The sequence below is a fragment of the Odontesthes bonariensis genome, chromosome 20 (genome assembly GCF_027942865.1).
Source record: "Odontesthes bonariensis isolate fOdoBon6 chromosome 20, fOdoBon6.hap1, whole genome shotgun sequence".
In the NCBI taxonomy this organism is placed as follows: domain Eukaryota; kingdom Metazoa; phylum Chordata; class Actinopteri; order Atheriniformes; family Atherinopsidae; genus Odontesthes; species Odontesthes bonariensis.
The window spans coordinates 765,416-793,014 of record NC_134525.1 but is presented as its reverse complement, the minus strand read 5'-3'; the positions used below and the strand labels follow the sequence as shown (position 1 = coordinate 793,014).

The following is a 27,599-nucleotide window of genomic DNA, read 5'->3' as shown; positions in this document are numbered from 1 at the left end:
GAATTTTTGTGCCATGCCTTCCAACCTTCCTTCTTCGAGGTGAATCAGGAGAATGAGAAATGTGCACAGCTCTCGTATTCTCATGCTGGTGGAGCCATCGTTGACAAACGAGGGTGCTTTCATCATGTTACCTCAAAGAAACCCAAACTATTTCTCAGTCTGACGAGCTCAAAACATCACTGGGGTCACACACTGGGGTCACACAGGTGTCCGTGTGTGTGTGTGTGTGCGCGCGCGCGAGGTATTTACCTCGATATGTACATGAATCGATTTTTTCGCCCACCCCTATTACTCATGGTCCAGATCTCCAGGCTTCATTTGTGCTTTGCATGGCAGCTCATGATTTAATGGAAAAGCAGCAAATCCATCATCAAAACCACAAAGCTGTCCGTACACAATTTGGCAGAATAGGTTACAAACATGGAACTTTTACAGCCTGGACAACAAACATGTCAAAAATGTCAGTTCTGGAGGCTTTTAGAAGCTCCACAATATCAATCAGGCTTTTGTACTTGTAAATAAATGGTGGGCTGGTGTCAGATGAGTTGGGGTGATAAAATATCTATCCATCTTTATCTGGTTTATTGTATTTACTGTGCAAACAAACCTGCTCCAGTTTCAAGAGAAGTAACGGTGAGGGCCACTTCAGAACCTCTTGGTGAACATAAAACCTGGTTCACAAACCGGCTTCAGCAGCAGAGCATTTAACTGAGGCATCTTTAGAGCCCATCGATATATTTACCAGGGCAGAAACAGCAAAGGCCTGCGTTATGTCTACAGTCAAAGTAATCTGCAGACTTTGGCAACAACATGAAATAGTAAAGCAGATAAAGGGATTCCAATGATCAGCTGTTATCAGCTGGATAGAAGACACTGGGACATAAGTCTCCAGTTATTTGCTGATCTTTTAGCGCTGCCATGTTTCAGTGCTGTAATGGACAAAAGCTCAGAGGTGAAGATGTTGCTCAGTTCTGTGCCTGGGTGAAGTTCCCTAAGAAAAGAAGTCATATAGAAATGTGATTACTTCCACTTCCTTCCTTCAGAGCAGGTCATGTGATCACCACCCGTTGCCATGGTGACCTGTCCACATTGAAAGAGGATCCTTATTGGCACTGAAGGCTCTGACTGACTTTCGGCCCAACATGCCTCGGTATGCCATCAGTCTGTCCTTGTAGCCCACCCCTCTGAACAGGTGGCACCATCTCTCTGTGCTGCAGGTGTCTGCTGCACATCTGTTACTTCTGGATTTTTACTTTTTTAAACACACAAACCCAGCAGCCTCTCTTTGGGCTCATTCTGAATTCCACTCCTGTGCACACTTTTTTCTATCAACTCTTTTTGCATGTTTTCCTCTCATGTTTCGCTGATTTTGTAAGATTCATGTAAAAATGAAGTGTTGGGGGCAGTGCTCTGCCTTTCCTTCAGTCTGTCTGTAATTACTGGCTGAAGGCTAAAACCCAAAGCAGACTGAGTCATTGTGCTGAAAGTGACTGAACTCTGCACGTTTGTCCTGTTCAAATGAGCAGCAGAAGCAGCAGATCTGTCAGTTTGTTGCAGTTTAATCTTCATCCAGCTTTCCAAACTTTACTGATCAAACATCTCTCAGATGAACCCAGAAGGACGAGTGAAAGAAACATTTCAGCTGCTCCATTTTTAAGTCTGATCTAAAGGGTTTTGTCTTCTTTTATGACTAAAGAGAAATGGTTTATAACCAGGATCATCTTTCTAAGTTACTGTTTTTTTAAGAAACTGAGAAAAGAACTGCTTTGGCAGGTGAACAATGTAAGAGAAGCTTCATTTAGAAATGTGGAAACACTGAATATTTCCATCATTTTAACATAACAGTAAATCATTTAAACTAAAAGAGCTGCAGTGAACTGACCTCAGAGCCTCCAGTCTGCAGTTTGGACTTTCCAGGCCAGCAGACAGATGTTCCACTCCTGGATCCGTCAGCCAGTTGTTACTCAGGTCCAGTTCTTTCAGATGGGAGGGGTTGGACTTCAGAGCAGAGGCCACAACTTCACAGTGAGTCTCTGAGAGTCCACACCCAGCAAGTCTGTGATGAGAGAAAATATAATAAAATCTGCACAGTAAAAACTAGCTGAACTCATATTCTAACTGAACACAGTGATGTGAATGTAATGTCCTCTGATGAACATTGTTCTTCACATCTGTGTTCATCTGATCTCATCTTCCTGCATTTGACGTGACACAATTGTTCTCTTCAGTCTCGCACACGTGAGCACTTTTAAATGGATTTTTCTGAATTATTTGATCTAATCTGCAGATAAAGAGAGAAACATGGTGACCTCCGGTATGGCAACCAAGCAAGAAGCAGCAGAAATCATCTCACAAATCAATAAATAATAATAATAAATCAATTACACTGAAAATCAGAAACAGAGGATCTGTCGGTGCAGATTCTCAGTTATCCATCTTGTGGTCATCCTGAGAGCTGGAATGAGGTGAACTTCTTTTCTCTTGGTTCATGAAGACATTTCAGCTCTCACCAGAAAGGCCTCTTCAGTTCTAAACTAGTTGGTGGGAGTATCAGCTTGTTGGCAGGGTAAGGTCACATGTGTAGAAGTGACTCACCTGACCAAAGTGTGACTCATTCTCACCTGTGAGCTGTTTACCTGCCTGAACAAGCATGTTTTGGTCACAGGATCCAAGGTGTGAATGGTTGTGAAACGGGCCGGGAGGAGACTAAAGGCTGCGTTGTGTTTTGGGTCCGAGTCTGAGGTGGGCTGAGCAGGTGGTCCGGAGAGCTTTGGGCGGAGTGGACTCCTACCGACACAGCCAGAACCCTCTCCTCCACCACGGACCCCAACTCTCACCAAGTAAGGACTATTTACTGCATCTCACCTCACGGAGGACCGCTCTAACCATCTCCTCCCTTCTGCAGAATCCTCCCGTGCCTGGAAGTCTCCACCACCAGCATTCCTCTGTTTAATAAATATTTGACCTTTATTTCCTTCTGGTCTGATTTGGAGTCTCTATTCCTGACGGCTGGGGCTCAAGCCGTGACAGTTGTAGGTGCATGAAGGTGATACCTGAGGCCACCTCCTCAGTTCAAAGATGGTTTTTCCAGTTTAACATAGATAGCTTCTTTGATTCCTCTCTGGAACCATCCGTCTTCTGGACAGAGAAGACGTCCAGAAGAACAAAGTCCAGTTGCTCTTTGGAAGAGATGGAGGCGGACTCCCAGACCCACTGACAGATAAATATGCTTCCGCATTCTAAAAACTAACCAAAATCCTTTTCCCTTTATTTATCCTTTCCAAATGGGAAATCATCTGCAGGTGTGTGTGGATTTGGTAAAGAATACACCATCAGAGAGTTCTTAGTCCACCAGGTCCCGAGTTTACTTCCAAGGGCAAAGTTGCTTTTGGTTGACAACCATAAATGTTGATGGGAGTGTTCAACCTTGTAGGTAGCAGCCCAAAACTGATGACTAAAAAAACAATGTCAGTACTGACCGAAGCAGCCGACCGGTAGCAGAGCGAATTAGCACCGAGTCACAAAGAAGCAGACCAGCCGATAATCAGGGGCCTGTAGTTCCACACTGACTCATGCAGTTTGTCTCTTCTAACAACACTGAACACATCAGCATGAACCTGATTACCTGTTCAGGTAAACATTAAAGATGTGCTTTTCATTTCAAATGAAAGAGTTTATCAGGTTGATTTTCATCAAACAGCTCCTCCATGAGGTTAAAAAGCCTTAAACTTCCATCAGCTGTTTCCTACATCATTTCTCTGTGCACATAAGCTGCTAATAACTGAGCAAGATTCTGGAGATCCGATGGATCCAAAGCATTTATAGTACAATAACAAGGCTTGCACCGTTAACACCCGTAAGAACTAAATAAAATGACACGAGGCAGCTCACCTATCAGACCCTCTGGTCTATGAACCAGAAGGTGTGGTGGCCCCCTCATGGACCCCCCATCAAAGTGCCGTCATGATGAGGCAACAACTAATCGCACGGCTTTAGTTGCAGTCATCGAGCGCAGTTTTAAGCCATTTTCATATCAAACCATTTCTTCTTCATTTCAGTGACATTCTGAACTACAGGTGACACGGTATTAACAGCACTCCTATTTGCTTCCCATTTCTTGGCTTTAGCAGGTCCCGTAATTCCACTGCTGACGCTGCTAAAAATGAGATTTTCCTTTCTGGATCTCTGAAAGCAGAACTTCAGTCTCAGAGCCCCTAAAGTTGTTCTTTTTGCGCCTTGATGCCGTTCCCATGACTCAACACGAGCCGGCACAGGAGAGAGGAACCACAGCTTTATATGGTATCATTTTGGGCGTGGAGTACCGTATGAAAATCTATCCTCATGCCCTTAAATACGCTCGGGTGGCATTCATCATTTACGCAGGTCGTTTACACACTTTTTCCCAAGTTAAGAGCGTTTGTTGAATCTGACGTGGCGTGGGGTACGAGACCTTCGTACGAAAAAAGTGAGAGAAATTTGGAATAAAAATACGAAAATGTTCTTGCATGAGGCCCAATGATCCCAAACACAGCAGCAGATCTACAGCAGAATGTCTGAAAAATAAAAGAATCAAGGTGTTGCAATGGTCCAGTCAAAGTCCAGACCTCAGCCTGACTGAACAATGTGAGATTCTGTCCCGGCTGACTCACAAATCAGACCCAAGAGCAGACTCAGGGAGGTTTGAGTTAAGCTTTATTAAAGGTAGGTGCAGCGCTGAGCCGATGAGCGGATCCAGGTGAACAGGGAACTTGAATCCGAGAGGGTTTCCAGAACGGAGGGCAGGGTGCTGGCTGTGGGGAAGCAGGTACTGAGTCAACGGTGGGGCGAGCAGGCAGGTGAGCAGGTAGGTGTCTCAGAATCCAGAGTGGAGAGCTAAAGCCTTTAGCTTGGAAATCCAGAGTGCAATGAACAACAAAGGAGCAGACACACTGTAGCAGTGAGACAATCTGGCAAAGACCGGTTGCTCCTGCAGATCCTTATGAAGGTGCCTTGACGAGCGCAGACGGAGAGCAGGTGCGAGTGCAGGAGCTGAACCAGACTCCGCCCCAAGCTTCCTGGAAAGCTGCTGGACCCGCCTGAGACCCAGAAACCAAACAAACACCACAGCCAAGCTGGATCATGGCAGATTCAGTGTCCTGTCCAAAGTCACTTCTTCCACATGTGGACTGTGGAAGCCGTGGGTCAAACCCCCGACCTTTCAGTTAGCAGACCGACCAATAACAATCCAACATCTGTGAGCAGCCTGTTGAACCTGGAAACTTATCAATCATTTCCATGAAAATGTTTCATGTGATGCAGATGAAAATGTGGCTGTTAGCTTGATAGAAACATAACTCCCACATGGCTCTAATACTTGCTGCTGGTCAGAGGTGCTGCTTCATTCTCCTTTCTGCTGACCTGTGTGCTGCTTTCTGTTCCCTCATCACTTTTGTAAAACTCTTCACATACATGCAGTAATGATATTAAAACAACAAGGAGCCTCCTCTGCTTCTCAGTGTGCTGGAAAGTAAACACAGCAGTTTCCACAGCCTAATATTTGCAGCATGTCCTGTGCTCTCTACAGTTATCTCCCACCACCCCTCCCTCACATCTCCAACAGTAGGTCTGCTGCTGGGAAGCACATGTGAGCAGAAACTGTGGGAAAGGTGTGGGAAACTGTGGAAGATGGTGCTTAGGTTTGTGTGTTTTTGTGCTAGTATTTCTAGAGTTTTGCAAGGCAACCCATAACCTGAGTCGTCAAAACCTCATAGATGTCGGTCTGAGGTACAATCTGACTGTTACCAGCGACTTTCATCAGGAATATAACATTCCGGAGGAGATAGCGAGACCGCCAGGCTCCCCATGGATAACCAGCAAGCAGAAAAGACGGCGGCGTGATAGGAAACAAAAGCGAGGATGCCGGTCGGGCTCTGCTGCTAGGCTACGTAAACAACCTCATAGACTTGCATTACCGAGCCTCTTCCTCTCGAACGCAAGATCTTTAACTCATAAAATGGACGAACTGGAGCTACAGATGGCGACAAATGTGGGAGAAGGATGTCATGACATGCTCATGACTTCTGGCCTAGTTACATCCTGGGCCTTGTTGACTGGTTCAGAATATTGTTGATAGTTAGAATGAGCGTGTTTATGATAAACTGCGAAAGCTAGGCGCCTCCAGAGAGGGCCACGTACACTTGTTATGATAAAACGGTATAAAAGGGTGTCACCAGATGAGCTCGTCGGACATTTTGTACATTCTGTACGCACATTTGCTGTGACGGTTTGTTCAATAAACTCCCCAATGGACGGCTGACCGACCGCGTACTCGTCTCTATTTTCTCCACAACATAATGGTGACCCCGAATTCGTGAGAGTTTGCATCTGGATCCCGGCGGAGCGTGTCCTCTGTGCCCCGACAACCGACATCAGCTGTAACAAGCCGGCAGGTTGGATTTTGTTCCTACCATTACAATTGATCTCTGTTAGTGGAGCACAGCTGACGGCTTCTTCCGGCTTCCCCAAATTTAAAAGAACACAGGAGAGAGACGGATCCTGCACACGGTAAGCCCTTCCATTGTTACTTCTGCGCAGGGGGGCTGCTGAAATTGTTTGGGAAATTTTGGGCCAAGAGGTGCCATATGTGTGAATTGGGATAAAAATTGGGTAAACAGCAGCTGATGTGAGTTGTAAAGCAGACAGCTGTGAGCAGTTGGTCTGGCTTGTGTGGTTGTATTGTTTTTTTTTGTGGTAAGACAGGAAGACTAGTCGCTAATGCTCGGGCAGGGAATAAATCGATGAGTTTAAACTGGAATAGTGGATACGCTTTTAGAGCGGGCAGAGTGGTTATCACTCGTTCATAGTGATGTCATAGAGCCAACGGCCGACCTTTTATGCATGGGGGGTTCGGGCTACCGTGGGACTATGGTTCGCATTAGTCATTAATATATGTGAAAATTATTTTCACTAGTCAAGGAGTAGACGAATGCTGGTAATTGATTGACTTGCGAACATAAAAGTTTGGAGGTGGAATCAAAAGAGCAGTTCAAGAAAACTCCGAAAAAGTCAATTCCAGTTCTATACGGGCACATTTTAAGTATATATGTTTATTTCATTTTATATATCTGCTTAGAACTCTTTGGAGTTATCCGAGACCTCAGTATAAAGACATTTTGAGAAGAAAATTCAAATTCGTTTATGAAATTGGCCACAGGAGAGTATTATTGAGAGGTCACAGCGAGGCTGGCAAAGTACACGTCAGCATCTGTTGCTTTGGTCAAGAAACCATATCACAAGGCTTGTAGGGAAAACACATTTTGTATTCCATATATTGCCAACACCAACATCTCCTGAAAAATTAAAAGTCTAAATGAAAGAAATTGATAATTTAAAAATGTGAAGATTTGAACGGTGACTGACAAAACTTTGATCGACCGACTTGGTGATCGACTGACTTGGTGTGGGTGCGTGGGACCGGTCTCTGTTTGTGTGTCAAGGTGTGTGGAGTCCTGCTGGTTTGTGTGAATCAAGAAAGAGAAGAAAAGAAAAAAGGTTCTGACTCATATCATCCCTTGACTTTTGAGTATTCGTAGTATTTTAAGTTAAACTCAGATTTGCTTCATTGTTATAATTTGCTTAATTGTTATAGTTGCCACATTAATAACTTGGGGAGATAAGGAGTTGTTGCAGTAATGTGCTATGACTTTTAAACGCTGAGTGTTTATTTCTTTAAGATTCTGTATTTTCGTTGAGTGCATCTTGTTATTATTGATTATTGAATACTGCTGTGATTGGTGTTAAGTTTCTAAAGTTCTATTCTCAACAGGCGAGTGAAGGTGTTTTGGCTTTCAGGGGGACAGAGGGTGCTGCGCGTTCACGCGGCTGGTGTGTAGGCGCGTGGTTTGTCCTTGAGAGTTCTCTGCTGCTGCAAATGTTCGTGTGTGATCACATTTTCTTTCCTTGTGTCTTCCAGGGGCAATTTATGGTTGAACTGTAATAATTATTAGTTTTCTTTAGGTAATGTGCTAATTGCGGAGTTGTTATCAGTCGAGTAATGAGGGTTTCGCAATTCTAGAGGAGAGTTTCTGTCTCTAGTCAAGTTGAATGTGACATTCCTGATAAAGAAAGTTTTTCGCTTATGCATTGTTTCTGTATCTTTTGATTTGTAGTTTCCCTGTCCACAGCGTGTTAAATTGTATTTCTTTCTCTTTCTTAACAAATGCCATTTCGAGGTGAAGAATAGTGCAACTGTTATTTCTGTGTTAAATTGTATTTCTTCTCTGTCCAGCTGAAAGTTTGTATTTCCTCCTTTTCCTCAACTTGTAACAAAAAGTGTGACAAACGCCGTTTTGAGTTGGGGTGTGGTTCAATTGCTATGTCTGGTTCAATTGTTATGCTTGGGAGGAGTTAATAACGGTCTAGGAAGTAGAGGTAATGGTGTGTTCATATTTGATTTGTTAGAAATTCACGTGGTTCATTGGAGGCAGGCTTAGAGGTGTGTTCATATTTTATTGGTTAGAAGTTACGTGTCTCAGACGTGTTTCATTGGAGATAGATTTAGAGGTGTGTTCAGATTTCATTGGTCAAAAAATAAATAAATAAATAAAAAAATAAATAAAAAAAATAAAAAAAATTTATTTCATTGGTCAGAATTGACGTAGCTGTGACGTACATTGGATCATCTGGATTGGTGGAGGACATTGTGTGTGGATTGGATCGGCAACATACGGATGTGAGCAAAAGTTGGGGCAACGCCTTTAGCCTGAGTCACTTCAAACAGAGTAAGCATTAACTGAGCTTTCGATTAGCAATAAATTAACATTGGGTAGCATTAGCAATACAGCAAGTATTGATTAGCAATAATTAGTATTGATTAGCAATAACTAGCATTGTTTAGCATTGATTAGCGTTGATTAGCAATCAACAGTATTGATTAGCAATAACTAGCATTGATTAGCAATCACTAGCGTTGAATAGCATAATTAGCATTCAATTAGCATTGGTCAACAAGGAAGCTAGTATTGATTAGCAATAAGTAGCATTGATTAGCAATAGTTAGCATTGGTTAGCATTAGTAGCATTTGTTAGCATTTCGTTAGCCATAATTAGCATTGATCAGAAATACAATTAGCATTGATTAGCATTGGTTAGCATTAGTAGCATTTTGTTAGCATTTCGTTAGCCATAATTAGCATTGATCAGAAATACAATTAGCATTGATTAGCATTGGTTAGCATTAGTAGTATTTGTTAGCATTTCGTTAGCCATAATTAGCATTGATCAGAAATACAATTAGCATTGATCAGAAATACAATTAGCATTGATTAGCAATAGTTAGCATTGGTTAGCATTAGTAGCATTTGTTAGCATTTCGTTAGCCATAATTAGCATTGATCAGAAAGACAATTAGCATTGATTAGCAATAGCAATAAGGCAAATATTGGTTTAAATCTTAATTAGCAAGAGGTTAGCATTTATTAGCAACAGCTAGGAAGCTAACATCAATTGGCATTGGTTAGCAAACATTAACATTAGCAATAATAGTAACCGAACTCCAAACCAGAAGTCAAAAAGCTAAATTAGCCTAACATTGAATTAACATTGGTTTAATTTAAAAAAAAAACAACCTAGAGCATAAGCTTTCAAAGCTAACGTAGGCTAACCTTAACATTAGCATTGACAACATCCAATCCAATAATTAGCTGCATCTAAGCTAAATTTAGCCGAGCATTAAATTAGCATTGATTAGAGTTAGTTTAATTTAAATTGACTTTCAAAAAAAAAAAAAAAAAAAAAAAAAAAAGGGGGGAATTCGAATAATAAATAAGGGAAATTTAGAAAATAGATAAGTAATGATGGCTTGGTAGAACAGACAAGTTTTAGAATGGATATTAGAAGGGAAAATTGGATGTTTGCCAGATGGTTGGGGAAAATGTTGTACATTTATACCCGCGAACACTGCAGCTGATGGGACGTTTACAACGGCCATGAAGGAGTTCAGAGAACGGAGAGAGGAGCTGACGTGTGATGCTGGTGGAGGTGAACGGTGGTGGACTGGTCTGTTTGGGATTTTGGGAGAAGGGGGAGCGATGACAGTTAAGGCGGGAATAGCAATATTGTTGATAGTGAGGATGGTTTCCCTATTGGTGTGTTGCATTATACCCATTCTGAGAAGGCGTTTGCTGCAAGTGATGTTCAAACGAACAGTGGAAGGAATCAGGAGGAAGATGACCATGCGAGACCAGGTCTGAGGACCAACGCATGGGAGAGCGGGTCAACGAATGAAGGTTATCAACGGACGGTTCACAAGATTATTTCCTCGGGTGTGGAACCAAGTTTAGTCTGATAGGGAGAAGAGATGCTGAAGATCTCTTTGATTGGGAGTGACGTACTGGCGACCTCTCCTCCCAGAGTTAGCTTAGCAGTGCCAGACCCAGCCGGACGGATGTTCGGCCAGAAGCAGACGACACCAGAGTACGGGAGATGGGACGGGACTGGAAGAGCTGCATTACATTGCATTTTATTACTATTGTTGTGTGATAATCCATAATTTTATGTATTGTACTTGATGCAAAACGGTGATTAACTGATTTGATGGTGGTGTATTCAGTCTATGTGTATTATCAATCAAAACTGATCACTGATATGTCCATTGCCAATTGTGTCGGTCAACTGTTCAGAGTGCGACCTTGGTAAAGTGGTCGGTCGCCAGTGGGGGGGGGCCGTAGGTGAATTTTCCCAAGATAAGAACATGAGTTACGAAAGTTACGAAAGTAGCAGCCGGTGGGTTTTTCGCACCTATGCACTGCGAACAGTGGACAGGGGTGATGGCAATGTGAAACTTGTAGTGTTGTTGAATTCAATATCGTTTAATTTAATTTAATCATTTAATGTGATTCGAGTACGCATATATATATTCCTTTTCATTTATTCAAAATGGTCCCGTTGATTGATATTGTAGAATTATTAGAATAATTTAGTGTTGATTACGTTAATTAATTCTTAATTAACTATGTGGGATGATTTTCTTTCATTTTAGATTATTTCTTTATTAAATCACTGATAAGTGATTTCAGGGGGGACTATGTGGGAGAAGGATGTCATGACATGCTCATGACTTCTGGCCTAGTTACATCCTGGGCCTTGTTGACTGGTTCAGAATATTGTTGATAGTTAGAATGAGCGTGTTTATGATAAACTGCGAAAGCTAGGCGCCTCCAGAGAGGGCCACGTACACTTGTTATGATAAAACGGTATAAAAGGGTGTCACCAGATGAGCTCGTCGGACATTTTGTACATTCTGTATGCACATTTGCTGTGACAGTTTGTTCAATAAACTCCCCAATGGACGGCTGACCAACGCGTACTCGTCTCTATTTTCTCCACAACACAAACAGCTTTGTGCAGAACTGCAGCGTTATTTGCATCACAGAGACATGGCTACACCCGCTGATCCCAGATGCTGCAGTCGAGCTAACAGGACGCACGCTACACCGGCAGGACAGAAACAGAGACTCAGGTAAAAGCAGAGGTGGGGGCCTTTGTGTGTACGTGAACCACGAATGGTGTAGTAACAGCAGGATTATTGTCTCTCACTGTTCTCCTGATTTAGAGGTTCTTGTAGTCTCATTTTTATCACTTTTTATCTACCGAGGGAGTTCACAGTAGTCACAGTGATAGCTGTTTACTTACCACCCGACGCTAATGTTAGCACGGCCCTTAGCATCTTGCTAACCGGTGACTTCAACCAAGCGTGCTTAAAGTCTGTGCTCCCTAAATTCGTCCAGTACGTGAAGTGTGCAACCAGAGGGGAAAATACTTTGAACAAAGTTTATTCAAACATAAAACATGCATACAGAGTCACTCCCCTCCCCCACCTTGCTGGATCTGACCATCTTTGTTTGTCCCTCATCCCCACCTACACCCCCCTGCTGAAACAGACAAAGCCACACCAGAAAATAATTCATACCTGGCCTGAGGGTGCCCTCACACAACTTCAGGACTGTTTTGGTCGGACTATATGGGATTTATTTTCCAGCCACAACCTGCAGGAGTACACTGATACTGTACTCTCTTACATTAAAAACTGCATCGATCAGGTTACCACCCAGGAAAAAAAATAAGAGTTTTTCCAAACCAGAAACCCTGGATGAACAGCAAAGTCAAATCCCTATGAAAAAGCCGTAACAACGCATTTAAATCGGGGGACAGGGCCCTGTGCAGCGCGGCTAGAGCTGAACTGAAAAGAGGCATCAGGACTATAAAGCAAAGATAGAGGATCACTTCGCTGTAAATGACCCCAGGAAGATGTGGCAAGGAATAAATCATATCACTAATTACAGATGCAGAAACCCGGCAGACGCTAGTACTGACGCCTCACGGGCAGAGGAACTGAACCGCTTCTATGCCCGTTTTGAAGCAGACAGACCAGCAATCCTCCCCCACCAGACACACCCATCAACCCCCAGCACCAGCGCGCTTATACTCCAGGAGCATGACGTTAGACATGTGCTGAAGGCGGTGAACCCGAGGAAGGCGGCCGGCCCCAACGGTGTACCTAGCAAGGTGCTAAAAGCGTGTGCTGAAAAACTGGCTGATATTTTCACCGATATAACCTGCCCTGTCGCAGGCCATCATCCCACTCTGCCTCAAATCCTCCACCATCATCCCAGTCCCCAAGAAGTCAGTAGTAGAGAGCGCAAATGACTACAGGCCAGTTGCACTTACGCCGGTGGTCATGAAGTGCTTTGAGAGACTGGTCTCAAAACACATCAGAGACTGCCTCCCTCCCACTCTGGACCCTTACCAGTTTGCCTATAGGGCAAACCGCTCCACCGAGGATGCCATCAATATCGCCTCCTGTTGTTGGAGGCGTCAGCTTTCAAGCGTCAGTCATCAAACGAAGGCTGTCGTACAAAGGCACTTGACTTTTTCAAGTCCGACTTCCTCAAGGACGATTTTCATCTGGACGGTCCCTGTAAGTGTAAAGTACCATATTTCAAGAAACCATGTGCTTCATTCCCGTTCTCTCCTCTCGGTCTTGGCGACCACACAGATACAGGGTCAGACCCAGAGGACAGGACCCCACTAACCTCATCCACCCTTCTCTCTCTCCTCATGTTGAGCAAGTGGTGGCAGGGGGGCTGTGGAACTGCCAGTCTGCTGTGCAGAAGGCTGAGTTTATCTCAGGTTATGCATCCATGCTCTTCCTTAACTTTCTTGCTCTGACAGAGACCTGGATCACCCCAGAAAACACTGCCACGCCCGCAGCTCTCTCTGATGCGTACTCTTTCTCTCACACTCCCAGAGCTGCGAGGCGGGGCGGTGGTACTGGCCTGCTGATTTCCAAGGACTGGAAATACTCTCTTTGTTCCCTCTTGCAATTCTCTCCCTCCTCCTTTGAATTTCATGCTGTCACTGTCTCTCACCCAGTCAAGCTCACCATCGCTGTAGTTTATCGCCCACCAGGCCCTATTGGGGACTTCCTGGAGGAGCTGGACACTCTTGTGTCTCACTTCCCTGATGATGGCTCTGGCCTCACCCTTCTCGGTGATTTCAACATCCAGACAGAGAAGCTTCACCCTCTTGTTTCTCTTCTCTCCTCCTTCGACCTAGCTCTCTCCCCATCTCCTCCTACCCACAAGGCTGGCAACATACTGGACCTTATCTTCACCAGACACTGTTCTAGCGCCAACCTCTCTGTCACTTCTCTTCATCTCTCTGACCACTATTTCATGTCCTACACCCTCTCCCTCTCCTCTCCTCCCTCCCGACCTTCCCCCACCCACTTCTTCTTCTCGTCCCAATCTCCGCTCTCTCCCCCCACTGACTTCTCCTCTTCTGTTCTCTCTGCTCTGCCTGCCCCTGAATCTTTTTCTCTTCTTTCCCCTGACACTTCTACTGATCTTCTTCTCTCCACCCTGTCCTCCTCTCTGGACAAACTCTGTCCCCTCACCTCCAGGCCTGCAGGCTCAGCTCCACCTGCCCCTTGGCTGTCGGACTCAGTGCGTACTGAGAGGCGGAGCGTGAGGGCGGCCGAGCGCAAATGGAGGAAAAGTAAACTTCCTGAAGACCTTCTTGCCTTCCAGTCCTTGCTTTCCACTTTTTCCTCCTCTCTCTCTGCTGCAAAAACTGCCTTCTTCTGTAACAAAATTCAAACTTCTGCTTCCAACCCCAAAAAACTCTTCCAAACTTTCTCATCCCTCCTCCAACCCCCACCCCCTCTCCCCTCCTCCCTCCTGCCTGACGATTTCGCCGACTTCTTTGACAAGAAGGTTAACGATATCCGATCTTCCTTCCCTCACCTCCCAGCTGTCCACACCACCCACACCTGTCGCCCTCCCACTCCTCCCTCCCTACCACCCTCTCCCTCACCTCCCTCTCTGTCCCACTTCTCTCCCCTCCCTGCAAATGAGGTCCTTCACCTTGTAACATCCAGCCGCCCCACCACATGTTCCCTTGACCCAGTCCCTTCCCCTCTCCTTCATTCTGCTGCACCTGATCTTCTTCCTTACCTGACCCACCTCATTAACACATCTTTGACATCAGGCTCTTTTCCTTCCGCTTTCAGGACTGCCAGAGTCACTCCTCTTCTAAAGAAACCAGCTCTTGACCCTTCAGAGATCAAGAACTACAGACCGGTATCCCTTCTACCCTTTCTGTCCAAAACTCTTGAACGTGCTGTCTTTAAACAACTGTCCTCTTACCTCCACCAGAACAACCTCTTGGATCCCTACCAGTCCGGGTTCAAGGTGGGCCACTCAACTGAGACGGCCCTCCTAGCAGTAACTGAGTCACTCCAAACTGCTCGAGCTAACTCTCTCTCCTCTGTCTTGATTCTCCTGGACCTGTCTGCAGCATTTGACACAGGGAACCACCACATCCTTCTCTCTACCCTGGAGGGAATGGGGGTTTCTGGCTCTGCACTCTCCATGTTCTCATCCTACCTGACAGATCGCTTCTACCAGGTCACACTGAGAGGGTCTGTGTCGAAGCCACGTAGGCTCACCACCGGGGTTCCCCAAGGTTCGGTCTTGGGTCCTCTTCTTTTCTCCCTCTACACATCATCTCTTGGTTCTGTCATCCACGCCCAACTTTTCCTACCACTGCTATGCGGACGACACCCAGCTGATTCTGTCTTTTCCCCCTTCTGACACCCAAGTGGAAGCACGCATTGCTGCGTGCCTGGCAGACATCTCGGGGTGGATGTCGATGCACCACCTTAAGCTCAACCTGGACAAGACTGAGCTGGTGTTTCTCCCGGGGAAGGGCTGCCCATTCCGAGACCTGGCCATCACCATGGATGACTCTGTGGTGACATCAACCCGGACCGCGAGGAATCTGGGTGTGACCCTGGACGACGAACTGTCGTTCTCGCCAAACATCGCATCAGTGACCCGTTCCTGCCGATTCCTCCTCTACAACATCCGGAGGATTCGCCCCTTCCTCACCGACAAGGCAGCACAGGTGCTCATCCAGGCTCTGGTCATCTCCCTCCTGGACTACTGCAACTCCCTCCTTGCTGGCGCCCCGGCTTCTGCCATCAGACCTCTGGAGCTGGTTCAGAAAGCTGCTGCTCGTCTGGTGTTCAACCTCCCCAAGTTCTCCCACACCATTCCCCTTCTCTGCTCTCTACACTGGCTCCCTGTAGCTGAAGCACCCGAACCAGGGTTTGCATCCCCACCCCGCTGTGACTGGTGTGCAGTTGGTGAGAGGCTGAGGTACCTAACTTATCGCACTTACTCTAGCACTAGTTATGCTCTTAGCTGTTTGGTATTGGAAGGAAATGCACTTATGATTTCTTGTGACCTGAAGTTTTTTTTGCCTACCGATGTTGAACGCACTTAAGTCGCTTTGGTTAAAAGCGTCTGCAAAATGACCGTAATGTAATGTAATGTAATGTAATGTAATGTAATATCGCGCTACACACTGCGCTGAGTCATCTGGAGCAAAGGGAAAGCTACGTGAGGATGCTCTTCCTAGATTTCAGCTCAGCCTTCAACCACATCATCCCGGAGATCCTAGTCCAGAAACTCTCACTCCTGGGCATCTCGACCCCCATATGCCATTGGATTAGGAACTTCCTCACAGACCGCCCTCAGTCTGTGAAATTAGGCCCTCACCTTTCCTCCACTATCAAACTCAGCACTGGCTCCCCTCAGGGCTGTGTACTGAGCCCTCTCCTGTTCACCCAGTACACACATGACTGCTCTCCGACCCATCTCTCAAACACCATCATGAAGTTTGCGGATGATACCACCGTGATTGGACTCATCTCAGGGGGAGATGAGTCTGATTACAGGAAGGAGGTTAACAAATTGACACTGTGGTGTACAGCAAACAACCTGCCACTGAACACCACAAAAACGAAAGAAATAATAATGGACTTCAGGAAGGGAAGAGCTGTCCCAGCCCCGCTTTACATAAACGGGGTCTGTGTGGAAAGGGTGAGCTCCATAAAGCTCCTGGGAGTGCAGATCTCCGACAGTCTCTCCTGGTCTGCTAACAGCACAGTGGTGGTGAAGAAGGCACTGCAGCGACTCCACTTCCTGAGGGTCCTCAGGAGGAACCACCTGGAGGTAAAGCTTCTGGTGCTGTTCTACAGAGCCACCATCGAGAGCATCATCGCGTACGGCATCACAGCATGGTACGGAGGGTGCTCAGCAGCAGACAGGAAAGCGGTACAAAGGGTGATCAACACAGCCCAGCGGATCACTGGCTGCTCCCTGCCCAGCCTGGAGGACATTGCCACTTCTCGCTACCTCAGCAGAGCGGACAGCATCATAAAGGACACATCCCACCCCAGAAATTACCTGGTCGACCTGCTACCGTCTGGACGACGTTACAGGTCACACAAATCCAGGACAAATAGGCTCAGGAACAGCTTCTATCCAAGAGCCATCACTTTACTGAACAATAGAAATAAATAGATACCAAATCTTTACAGTTCATTCATCACCACACCCAATGAGAACTGTGCAATACACCTCATGTGCAATTTCATACCATGCAATTCCGGAAAAATGTGCAATATTTTATATTTTATTACTGTGCCTTCATTTTATTTAAATATATTTAAATTTACTTTAAACATAGTCTTGTTTTAATTTCTGATGTCTTATAAGCACCTTTGGAGTTGCAACCAAATTTCATTGTAATGCAAATTATAATGACAATAAAGGCGATTCTGATTCTGATTCTGATTCTGATGAACCTGTCTGCAGATTCTCCAGAACATCTCTGCTGTTCCTGTGCAGAAACGGCTTTTAGGGAACTAAACTACTAATCTACACTGACTCATGAAGTCAAAGAACACATCAACTCACCGAGCCTTTCTGCAGTTCCTCACAGCTGGAATCAGCCTCCTTCGTCCCTCATCTGTTGTTGTGTTGTACTCCTTCAGGTCCAACTCCTCCAGAACCTCCTCTGACATCTGCAGCATGTAGGCCAGAGCTGAGCACTGGATCTGAGAGAGTTTCTTCTTTGATCTCTTCTCTGACTTCAGGAACTTTTGGATGTCCTGATGAACTGAGAGGTGGTTCATCTCCATCAGACAGTGGAAGATGTTGATGCTTCTGTCAGGAGAAATGTTAGACGTGGTCATCTTCTTCAGGTTGCTGATGACTCTCTGGATGGTTTCTGGACTGTTCTGTGTCTGACCCAGCAGGCCTGCTAAGAGTCTCTGGTTGGACTCCACAGAGAGGCCATGAAGGAAGCGGACAAACAGGTCCAGGTGGCCATTTTTACTGTTCAGGGATTTCTTCATGACTCTCTTCAGGAAGTCATCCAGAGATGAGTAACTGTAGTTTTTTCCCAGGAAGCTCTTCAGCACCTCCTCCTTCCTGTTGGTGTAGCAGTGCATCATGTAGACTGCAGCCAGAAACTCCTGAACACTCAGATGAACAAAGCAGTAAACTGGTTTCTGGAAGATCCCACACTCTCTTTTGAAGATCTCTGTACAAACTCCTGAATACAGCGATGCCTCTGGGACATCCAGGCCACACTGCTCCAGGTCCTCCTGGTAGAACATGATGTTTCCTTTCTCCAGATGTTCAAACGCCAGCCTCCCCAGCTTCAGAAGAACGTCCCCGTCAGCCTCCGTCAGCCCCTGTGGACCCGCCTCAGGTCCCTGGTGGTACTTGTTCTTCTTCCTCTGTGTCTGAACCAGCAGGAAGTGGGAGTACATGTCGGTGGTGGTCTTGGGCAGCTCTGCTCTCTGCTCGGGGGTCAACATGTGCTCCAGAACTGTAGCAGTGATCCAGCAGAAGACTGGGATTCCACACATGATGTGGAGGCTCCTGGATGCCTGGATGTGGGAGCTGATCCTGCTGGCCTGCTCCTCATCTCTGAACCTCCTCCTGAAGTACTCCTCCTTCTGGGCATCGCTGAAGCCTCGTACTTCTGTTACCCTGGCGACACACGCAGGAGGGATCTGATTGGCCGCTGCGGGCCGTGTGGTTATCCAGAGGCGAGCCGAGGGAAGCAGGTTCCCCCTGATGAGGTTTGTCAGCAGCACGCTGACTGATGACTTCTGGGTGAGCTCAGACACAACCTGACAGCTGAACTCCAGAGACAGTCTGCTTTCATCCAGGCCGTCCAGGATGAACAGAAGTGTGCAGCCGGCCAGCTGCTCTGCTGGGAGCTGCTGTAATGTTGGATGGAAAACATGGAGCAGCGTGAGAAGACTGTGCTGCTCCTCTCTGATCAGGTTCAGCTCCCTGAAGGAAAGCAGAACCACCACACTGACATCCTGGTTCTCCAGGCCCTCGGCCCAGTCCAGAGTGAACTTCAGCACTGAGAAGGTTTTTCCAACACCAGCGACGCCGTTGGTCAGAACCACTCTGATGGCCCCCTGCTGCCCAGCTAAGGCTTTAAAGATGTCCTGGCACCTGATGGGAGAGTCCTGGAGGCTCCTGGAGGCCGTCTCCAGCTGCCTCACCTCATGCTGGGTATTAACCTCTTCACTCTGCCCCTCTGTGATGTAGAGCTCAGTGTAGATCCTGCTGAGGAGGGCTCCACCTCCTGCTCCGTCAGTTCCTTCAGTCACATGTTCACATCTCCTCCTCAGACTCTTCTTATGTTCATCTAAAACCTCCTGCAGACCAGCATCTGCTGACCAAAGAACAAATGAGTTTTGTTTAAAGTCCTTCTGAAACCTGAGGGGGCTGAAAACTAACAACTGCCCACAAACACTTTAATTCTCAGCGTCTGAAGAAACTAAAACATGAACTGAAATAAAAACAGACACATTTCAGCAGCTAAACCTCCTCTTTTTAAACCACTGACGTTGTCGTCATGGCGATTCATATTTTTGGTAAAATATTATTGTTTGTGCATCTTGAACATGTTGATGTGTGTGTGCGTCTAAACGGGTTAACAGAAATATCTGACCTGGTGCAGCTCTGGATCTTTCTCCACACCGGGGACAGGAGAAGCCTCCTGAGGGAGCAGACTGGTCCCAGCCTGAGCCTCCTGAGGGAGCAGACCGGTCCCAGTATGAGCCTCCTGAGGGAGCAGACTGGTCCCAGTATGAGCCTCCTGAGGGAGCAGACTGGTCCCAGTATGAGCCTCCTGAGGGAGCAGACCGGTCCCAGTATGAGCCTCCTGAGGCAGCAGACCGGTCCCAGTATGAGCCTCCTGAGGCAGCAGACTGGTCCCAGTATGAGCCTCCTGAGGGAGCAGACTGGTCCCAGTATGAGCCTCCTGAGGGAGCAGACCGGTCCCAGTATGAGCCTCCTGAGGGAGCAGACTGGTCCCAGTATGAGCCTCCTGAGGCAGCAGACTGGTCCCAGTATGAGCCTCCTGAGGCAGCAGACTGGTCCCAGTATGAGCCTCCTGAGGGAGCAGACTGGTCCCAGTATGAGCCTCCTGAGGGAGCAGACTGGTCCCAGTATGAGCCTCCTGAGGGAACAGACTGGTCCCAGTATGAGGTGATGCACTGTCTGCAGAACCAGTGTCCACAGCTGGCAGAGACCGGATCCTTCAGGACGTCCTGACACAGAGCACAGCAGGACAGCTGCTCCTCCTCACAAACACCGCTCCTCTTCCTCCTTCTGTCAACACATGTCTTCATCACTAAAATCACTTTAAAATAACTCCGTTTGGCATCAACTCTGTTTTTATGTGAATACAAACTCAACCCTTCCTGCAGCAGCATTTTACATTTTGTTCAATCCTCAGTTTATGTGCTGACTTCACTGTGTGAATATCACTGCTGCTGCTCTACAGAAAACATTTCATATCAATCCTAATCCTATTCTACTTTTGCTCTTTTAGAACTAAGAAATATAAAACTCTTTAGTAATTACAGATAACCAATAAGTGTATTGATAAAGACCTGGGCTGATCAAATAGATTCTAACAACACTGGCTGCAGCTACACTGTGAGATGATCACACTTCATTCCACATCCATCCACTGTGGCCCCCTGAGCTGTCAGAGGCAGAAAATAGACCATCACTGACAGACATGTGCTCCTGTTCAGAGGCCATGTTGCTCCTGAACTGGAAGCAGAGTTTAGATTTCCAACACAAACCAAAATGATCAGAAACTCAGCTCTGTAGCCAGAGTTTTGGGTTTGCCACATCAGATTGTGCACCACCATCTCCTTGGTTTAAGCAAGTTGGTGTCTGTGCTAACCTAGTTAACAGGACATTTAGCTGGTTTGGATGTAAATGCTGAGTTTATCAAAAATAAATATATCATGAAAGATCCTGAAATCTGTGTTTCAGGTCTCTTACTTTGTGTCTGAGGGTCCAGGTCCATCACTGAGGTCTGGAGGTTTTCGTATGGACCTGTCACTCTTCATAGACAGACAGTCAGATCCTGCAGACTCTGCTCTCCGTCTGAGGTGCTGACCTCTGCAAACACAAACATGCTGTTATTCATATGCATTCATTCATATATTGATATTTCTGCTTTCTTTCCAACTGTATTCATTTAACTTTGTGTTAAGACCCCTGTTTATTTACTCTGACATTTCATTTTTGATTCGTTTTAATCATTTAATCCTTCATTCATATATTTATTCTGAAATCACTGAATTAAATGGATCTTTATCCATTTATCGCTTAATTTATTAATTTTTTTCTTCTTTTTTGGAATAAAGACATCATGAAAGATCCTGAAATCTGTGTTTCAGGTCTCTTACTTTGTGTCTGAGGGTCCAGCTTCATCACTGAGGTCTGGAGGTTTTCGTATGGACCAGTCACTCTTCATAGACAGACAGTCGGATCCTGGAGACTCTGCTCTCCGTCTGTGGTGCTGACCTCTGCAAACACAAACATGGTGATATTCATATGCACATACACAGAAAAATATTCACTTCACTTACAGAATGATGCAATAAAATGGCCGCCGGTGCGTTAACGGTGAGTCTCTGTCCAGCTGACTGGAGTCAAAGAGAGACTCAGAAGCATCTTTATCAGAGCCGTGTCAGCCACAGTGAATGTTTCTGAGCCTAAAACAGGGATCGATTCCTCTAAAGCGTGTTCCTGTTTACTGTTAAAGATTAAAAACCAACGTTTAATCAGAATCATCTCTGAAATATAACACATTTCCCTGCCTTTTCCTACACCTGTACATTATACGAGTGTGCAGGGTATCAAATTCCTGAAGCTAAATCAGCTGATGTCTGTGTGTTCATATTCACATCCACATACATCTTAGAAAGGGTTTTAAAACTAACTGCAGTCATTTAACCACTCAAAAGCATTTTAGAGGCTGGATGACAGAGAATGAACTCGGACATTTCCAGGAAGCCCTCTGACTGTTTCAATCTGTTTTCTGTTTGTTCTTTACTTGGTTCATTTAAAACAGGCAGAATTCAGTCTGACAGAATAAGTGTGAAACCTCCTCACGTGCTTTAATAAAATACATCACACACAGATCACATTCTTTTTCCTTTTTGTCTTCTTTCCTTCCAGCTTTCACTGCAGCAGCTGCTGCTTTTCACTCTGACAGAATTAGAGGTTCTGGTTGGTCAGCTGATGCCACCTGCTCATGAACATGAACACGCTCATATTCAGAGTCAGAAAACCTGGGCTGATAACCAGCATCCTACTACAGCTCAACAACATCTCCGCTGTTAGGGCGAGTTAAGCCAGACCACCTAAAAATAAGCTTAAAGTCACCCTGAATATTTCTAACCTGCTTCACACCCTGTTTGGGTTGCCAGTATACGTTGCCATGGTGATGTCCCAGATAAGAAGCTGCCCCCCCCCCCCATGAGCAGTTCTCTTACTTTGTGTCTGAGGGTCCAGGTCCATCACTGAGGTCTGGAGGTTGATCTTTGGACCGGTCACTCTTCATAGACAGACAGTCAGATCCTGCAGACTCTGCTCTCCGTCTGAGGTGCTGACCTCTGCAAACACAAACATGCTGTTATTCATATGCATTCATTCATATATTGATATTTCTGCTTTCTTTCCAACTGTATTCATTTAACTTTGTGTTAAGACCCCTGTTTATTTACTCTGACATTTCATTTTTGATTCGTTTTAACCATTTAATCCTTCATTCATATATTTATTCTGAAATCACTGAATTAAATGGATCTTTATCCATTTATCGCTTAATTTATTAATTTTTTTCTTATTTTTTGGAATAAAGACATCATGAAAGATCCTGAAATCTGTGTTTCAGGTCTCTTACTTTGTGTCTGATGGTCCAGCTTCATCACTGAGGTCTGGAGGTTTTCGTATGGACCAGTCACTCTTCATAGACAGACAGTCGGATCCTGCAGACTCTGCTCTCCGTCTGTGGTGCTGACCTCTGCAAACACAAACATGGTGATATTCATATGCACATACACAGAAAAATATTCACTTCACTTACAGAATGATGCAATAAAATGGCCGCCGGTGCGTTAACGGTGAGTCTCTGTCCAGCTGACTGGAGTCAAAGAGAGACTCAGAAGCATCTTTATCAGAGCCGTGTCAGCCACAGTGAATGTTTCTGAGCCTAAAACAGGGATCGATTCCTCTAAAGCGTGTTCCTGTTTACTGTTAAAGCTGCAGTCTGCAACTCTTTTTCAAGCATAATGCCTGGAACTGTCCGGGGATTCTGAAAGTAGTACATTAAATACCCCAATACAAAAAAAAAATGAGTTCTCTAGGTCCCCTATATGTCCCGCTAGGTCCCTCCAAAGCCAGCAGGTTTGTTTACAAAATTGCAGACCGGACCGGTAAAAGGTAACCAATCAGGTTACGAGCTGGGCTCTGCTGCCTGTCAATCACCGATTGTGCACGCGCGATACAAGGTAGGCTCGCCCCCACGCTTATTTATCTGGACTATTTAACTTCATTACGGGCTAGTCTACTTACTGTGTCTTCCATGATCGCAAATGACAGGTGAGGTGATGAATGAGGAGTCGTGTAGGCGCATTTGGCGTGCACGTAGACGTGCACGAGTTCTCATGTGTTTTGATGGGGCGGGACAGGAAGTTGAATAACTTTTTATTTTTCAGTTAAAAAATAAGCATTTCTTGCATTTTGCGATTACGGAGGTCACCGTTTCCAACTTCAAGCGTTCTGATAGATCATGTAAACTCTTAAAATGCCAAAAAGTAGGACTTTACGTATGACAACAACAAATCCTGCAGACTGCAGCTTTAAAGATTAAAAACCAACGTTTAATCAGAATCATCTCTGAAATATAACACATTTCCCTGCCTTTTCCTACACCTGTACGTTAAACGAGTGTGCAGGGTATCAAATTCCTGAAGCTAAATCAGCTGATGTCTGTATGTTCACATCCACATACATCTTAGAAAGGGTTTTAAAACTAACTGCAGTCATTTAACCACTCAAAAGCATTTTAGAGGCTGGAAGACAGAGAATGAACTCGGACATTTCCAGGAAGCCCTCTGACTGTTTCAATCTGTTTTCTGTTTGTTCTTTACTTGGTTCATTTAAAACAGGCAGAATTCAGTCTGACAGAATAAGTGTGAAACCTCCTCACGTGCTTTAATAAAACACACCATCACACACAGATCACATTCTTTTTCCTTTTTGTCTTCTTTCCTTCCAGCTTTCACTGCAGCAGCTGCTGCTTTTCACTCTGACAGAATTAGAGGTTCTGATTGGTCAGCTGATGCCACCTGCTCATGAACATGAACACGCTCATATTCAGAGTCAGAAAACCTGGGCTGATAACCAGCATCCTACTACAGCTCAACAACATCTCCGCTGTTAGGGCGAGTTAAGCCAGACCACCTAAAAATAAGCTTAAAGTCACCCTGAATATTTCCAACCTGCTTCACACCCTGTTTGGGTTGCCAGTATACGTTGCCATGGTGATGTCCCAGATAAGAAGCTGCCCCCCCCCCCATGAGCAGTTCTCTTACTTTGTGCCTGAGGGTCCAGGTCCATCACTGAGGTCTGGAGGATGATATTTGGACCGGTCACTCTTCATAGACAGACAGTCAGATCCTGGAGACTCTGCTCTCCGTCTGAGGTGCTGACCTCTGCAAACACAAACATGCTGTTATTCATATTGGCCCCAGTCCTGTCATAAATACAGTTCCAATGGATTCTGCCTCTGCTGTGGCTCGCCTGGGCAATCCATGTGTTTTTAAGGATAGAAAAGGAATTGGGTTAATCCACCTCAATATCAGAAGTATATTGCAAAGAGATAAAATGGATCACCTAAATATTTTAATCGACCAAACAAACACTGATATCCTGGTATTATCAGAAACATGGTTGAAGAGTGAAGTTGATGACTCTGAAGTCAATCTTTTAGACTATAATTTATTTAGAATCGATAGAGCTGGGAGGGGCGGGGGGGTGGCTATTTATGTGAAGTCACATTTTTCTGTCACAGTTCTTTATTCCTTGAGTGAACCTAAGTCTTTTGAATTGATTGCACTCAAGGTATATTATGGCTCCAACAACAACTTCTTTGTAGTAATAGGGGTCTATAGACCTCCGTCAGCTGATTCTAAATCCATAGATCAACTGGCAGAATTGATATCTAGATTCACTAACTCAGAAGTTCTTGTGTTAGGAGATTTTAATATTGACTGGCAAACGAATGCCTCCAACCATCTTAGAGAAGTTTTCTCTGGCCTATTTCTGGATCAACTTATTGATGAACCTACAAGGCCAAACTCAAAAAACCCTTGTAAATCATCTCTTATTGATCTACTTTTTACTAATAAGATTAACAAAATTAGTGCAAGTGGTGTTTTTGATTTAGGGATCAGTGACCACTGTCCTATTGCCTGCATTAGGCATACCAACCTAAAAAAAGCACCGCCTCGCATTGTGGTTAAAAAAAACATGAAACATTTTAATGAACAAGCTTTTTTAAATGATCTCTATGAAAGTGACATTCATCTTACAGCTGAAGTTCCTGATGTTGACTTAGCTCTGCAGTTTTTCTCAAACTCATTTTCTTACATTGTAGATAAGCATGCACCCTTTAAAAAGATCAGAGTAAAATATAGAACAAATCCATGGTTTACCACTGAACTCTCCTCTCTCTTCCAGTCAAGAAATAAAGCTTGGTCATTAGCTAGGAGGACCAAAGATGCCTCTGACTGGGCATGTTTCAGAAAAATCAGGAACAGATGCACTTTATCTGTGAGAAAAGCTAAATCTGACTATTATTTTAATCTTGTCTCTAGCTCTTATTCTAATCCAGCAAAATTCTGGAAGGCTGTTAATTATAAAAACAGTAAATCTGTTACGCCCATGCCTTCTTCCATTAAATTTGATAATTGCCTATTACAGGACAAATCTGACATTTGCTGTGCTCTAAATAAACACTTCTCTTTAGCCAGTCAAATTTTCGATAATAGCAATAGTCATTCCTGTACATCTCAGGCTGGAAATGTCTCTGCAAATGATGTACATATCACCAGAGACAATGATCAGGAATTCAAGATTCAGCCTGTTTCAAAATATACAGTGCTATCTGCTTTACTAGCAATTGATAGTCGCAAAGCAACTGGAGAAGACCACCTAGATCCTTTTTTTCTGCGCACTGCGGCACACATAATAGCAGAGCCATTATTGCACATTTTTAACTTTTCCATGTCCACTGGGGTTGTCCCTTCACTATGGAAATTTGCTCACATCACCCCTCTGCACAAAGGGGGTGATAAGACTGACCCTGATAACTATCGACCAATTTCTAAGCTATCATGTCTCTCAAAAATATTAGAGAAGCTGGTGAATGATCAGCTAAAAGAATTTTTAAATGCTTTTAATATCCTAAGCCCTCTCCAATCAGGCTTTAGGCCTAAGCATAGTACAGTCTCTGCTGTTACTAAAGTAATGGATGATATTGTCACTTCTCTTGACAAGAAAAAACATTGTGCTGCCATGTTCGTAGACTTGTCAAAAGCATTTGACACCGTGGACCATTCTCTGCTCCTGCAAATTTTGCCTGGTATTGGTTTTAGTGCAAGTGCTTGTAGATGGTTTCAGAGCTACCTATCCCACAGACATCATACTGTGAAATTGAGTAATACACAATCTGACCCCCTTTTAATAACTAAGGGGGTCCCGCAAGGCTCAGTTTTAGGCCCGGTACTCTTCACCATCTACATAAATAGCATAGTCCCTCTTCTCTCCAAATGCTCTGTGCATCTTTATGCAGATGATACAATTCTGTATTGTGTTGCAGATTCTGTTCACCTGGCCCTGGAACAATTACAGCAGTCTTTTAATATCCTGCAAAATGCCTTAATTGGTCTTAAGCTTCTGCTCAATGCAAGTAAGACTAAGTGCATGGTTTTTACTCGATCTAAGGATTGTAACAGAAATGATCTGAATATCTCCACTCTACATGGGTCTGTTATTGAAAGAGTTTCACATTATAAGTACCTAGGGATCTGGCTGGATGACAAATTCGCATTTAAGAAGCACATTGACTGTCTTGTGACTAAGCTTAGACAAAAGCTATGTTATCTACACAGAAACAAATCTTGCTTTCCAGTTTTCTGTAGAAAAAAGATAATCGAAGCTACAATTTTGTCTTGCATTGATTATGGGGATGTGATCTATAGGCATGCACCACTCTCTAATCTTAAGGCACTCGATACTGTTTATCATTCAGCTCTTCGGTTCATTACTGGAGATCCCTACATTACTCATCATTGTTTGTTGTATGACAAAGTTGGGTGGGCTCCACTTTCTCAAAGAAGGGACATGCATTTATTTATGTTTATTTATAAGGCCCTTACTCACAAGCTTCCACTCTATATATCCTCTCTTTTAGTTAGGTATGCAAATCCATACCAAACCCGTAACAGCAATTTGCTGGAGGTACCGTATGCCCGCACTGAGCTGGGCAAAACTGCTTTTAGTATCTGTGGACCTTCAGCATGGAACACTATGCAACAAAGGGTGGGTCTTGATACTTTTATGTCTCAAGACCATTTTAAAGAAATGCTCAGAGGTTTTTTATCACATTCATGTACTTGTTTTAATTCATAGTTTGTTTATTTAATACTTTTTACATGATATATGTTGTGTATATGTTGCTTTATATATGTCTTATATATGTTTATTTTATATTTTTATATTGTTATATTTTATATGTTTGTTTTTTTACTCGACATCATTGTAAATGAGGGTCAGGCCCTCAATGATTTTTCGAGTTTAAATAAATAA

General features: G+C 44.6%; 1 protein-coding gene across 1 annotated transcript in view; it reads right to left on the bottom strand.

Annotated features, from left to right (window-relative positions):
- Nucleotides 1-27,599, bottom strand: part of LOC142370210 (uncharacterized) — a 78,232-nt gene that overhangs the window by 47,338 nt on the left and 3,295 nt on the right. Inside the window, exons 4-11 of the mRNA XM_075452689.1 lie at nucleotides 24,323-24,442; nucleotides 22,630-22,749; nucleotides 22,220-22,339; nucleotides 21,128-21,247; nucleotides 20,718-20,837; nucleotides 19,369-20,030; nucleotides 17,304-19,089; nucleotides 1,883-2,056 (exon numbers count right to left, since the gene is read on the bottom strand). Of these exons, the coding sequence (XP_075308804.1) occupies nucleotides 1,883-2,056; nucleotides 17,304-19,089; nucleotides 19,369-20,030; nucleotides 20,718-20,837; nucleotides 21,128-21,247; nucleotides 22,220-22,339; nucleotides 22,630-22,749; nucleotides 24,323-24,442 (3,222 nt within the window). The remainder of the gene's footprint in view (nucleotides 1-1,882; nucleotides 2,057-17,303; nucleotides 19,090-19,368; nucleotides 20,031-20,717; nucleotides 20,838-21,127; nucleotides 21,248-22,219; nucleotides 22,340-22,629; nucleotides 22,750-24,322; nucleotides 24,443-27,599) is intronic.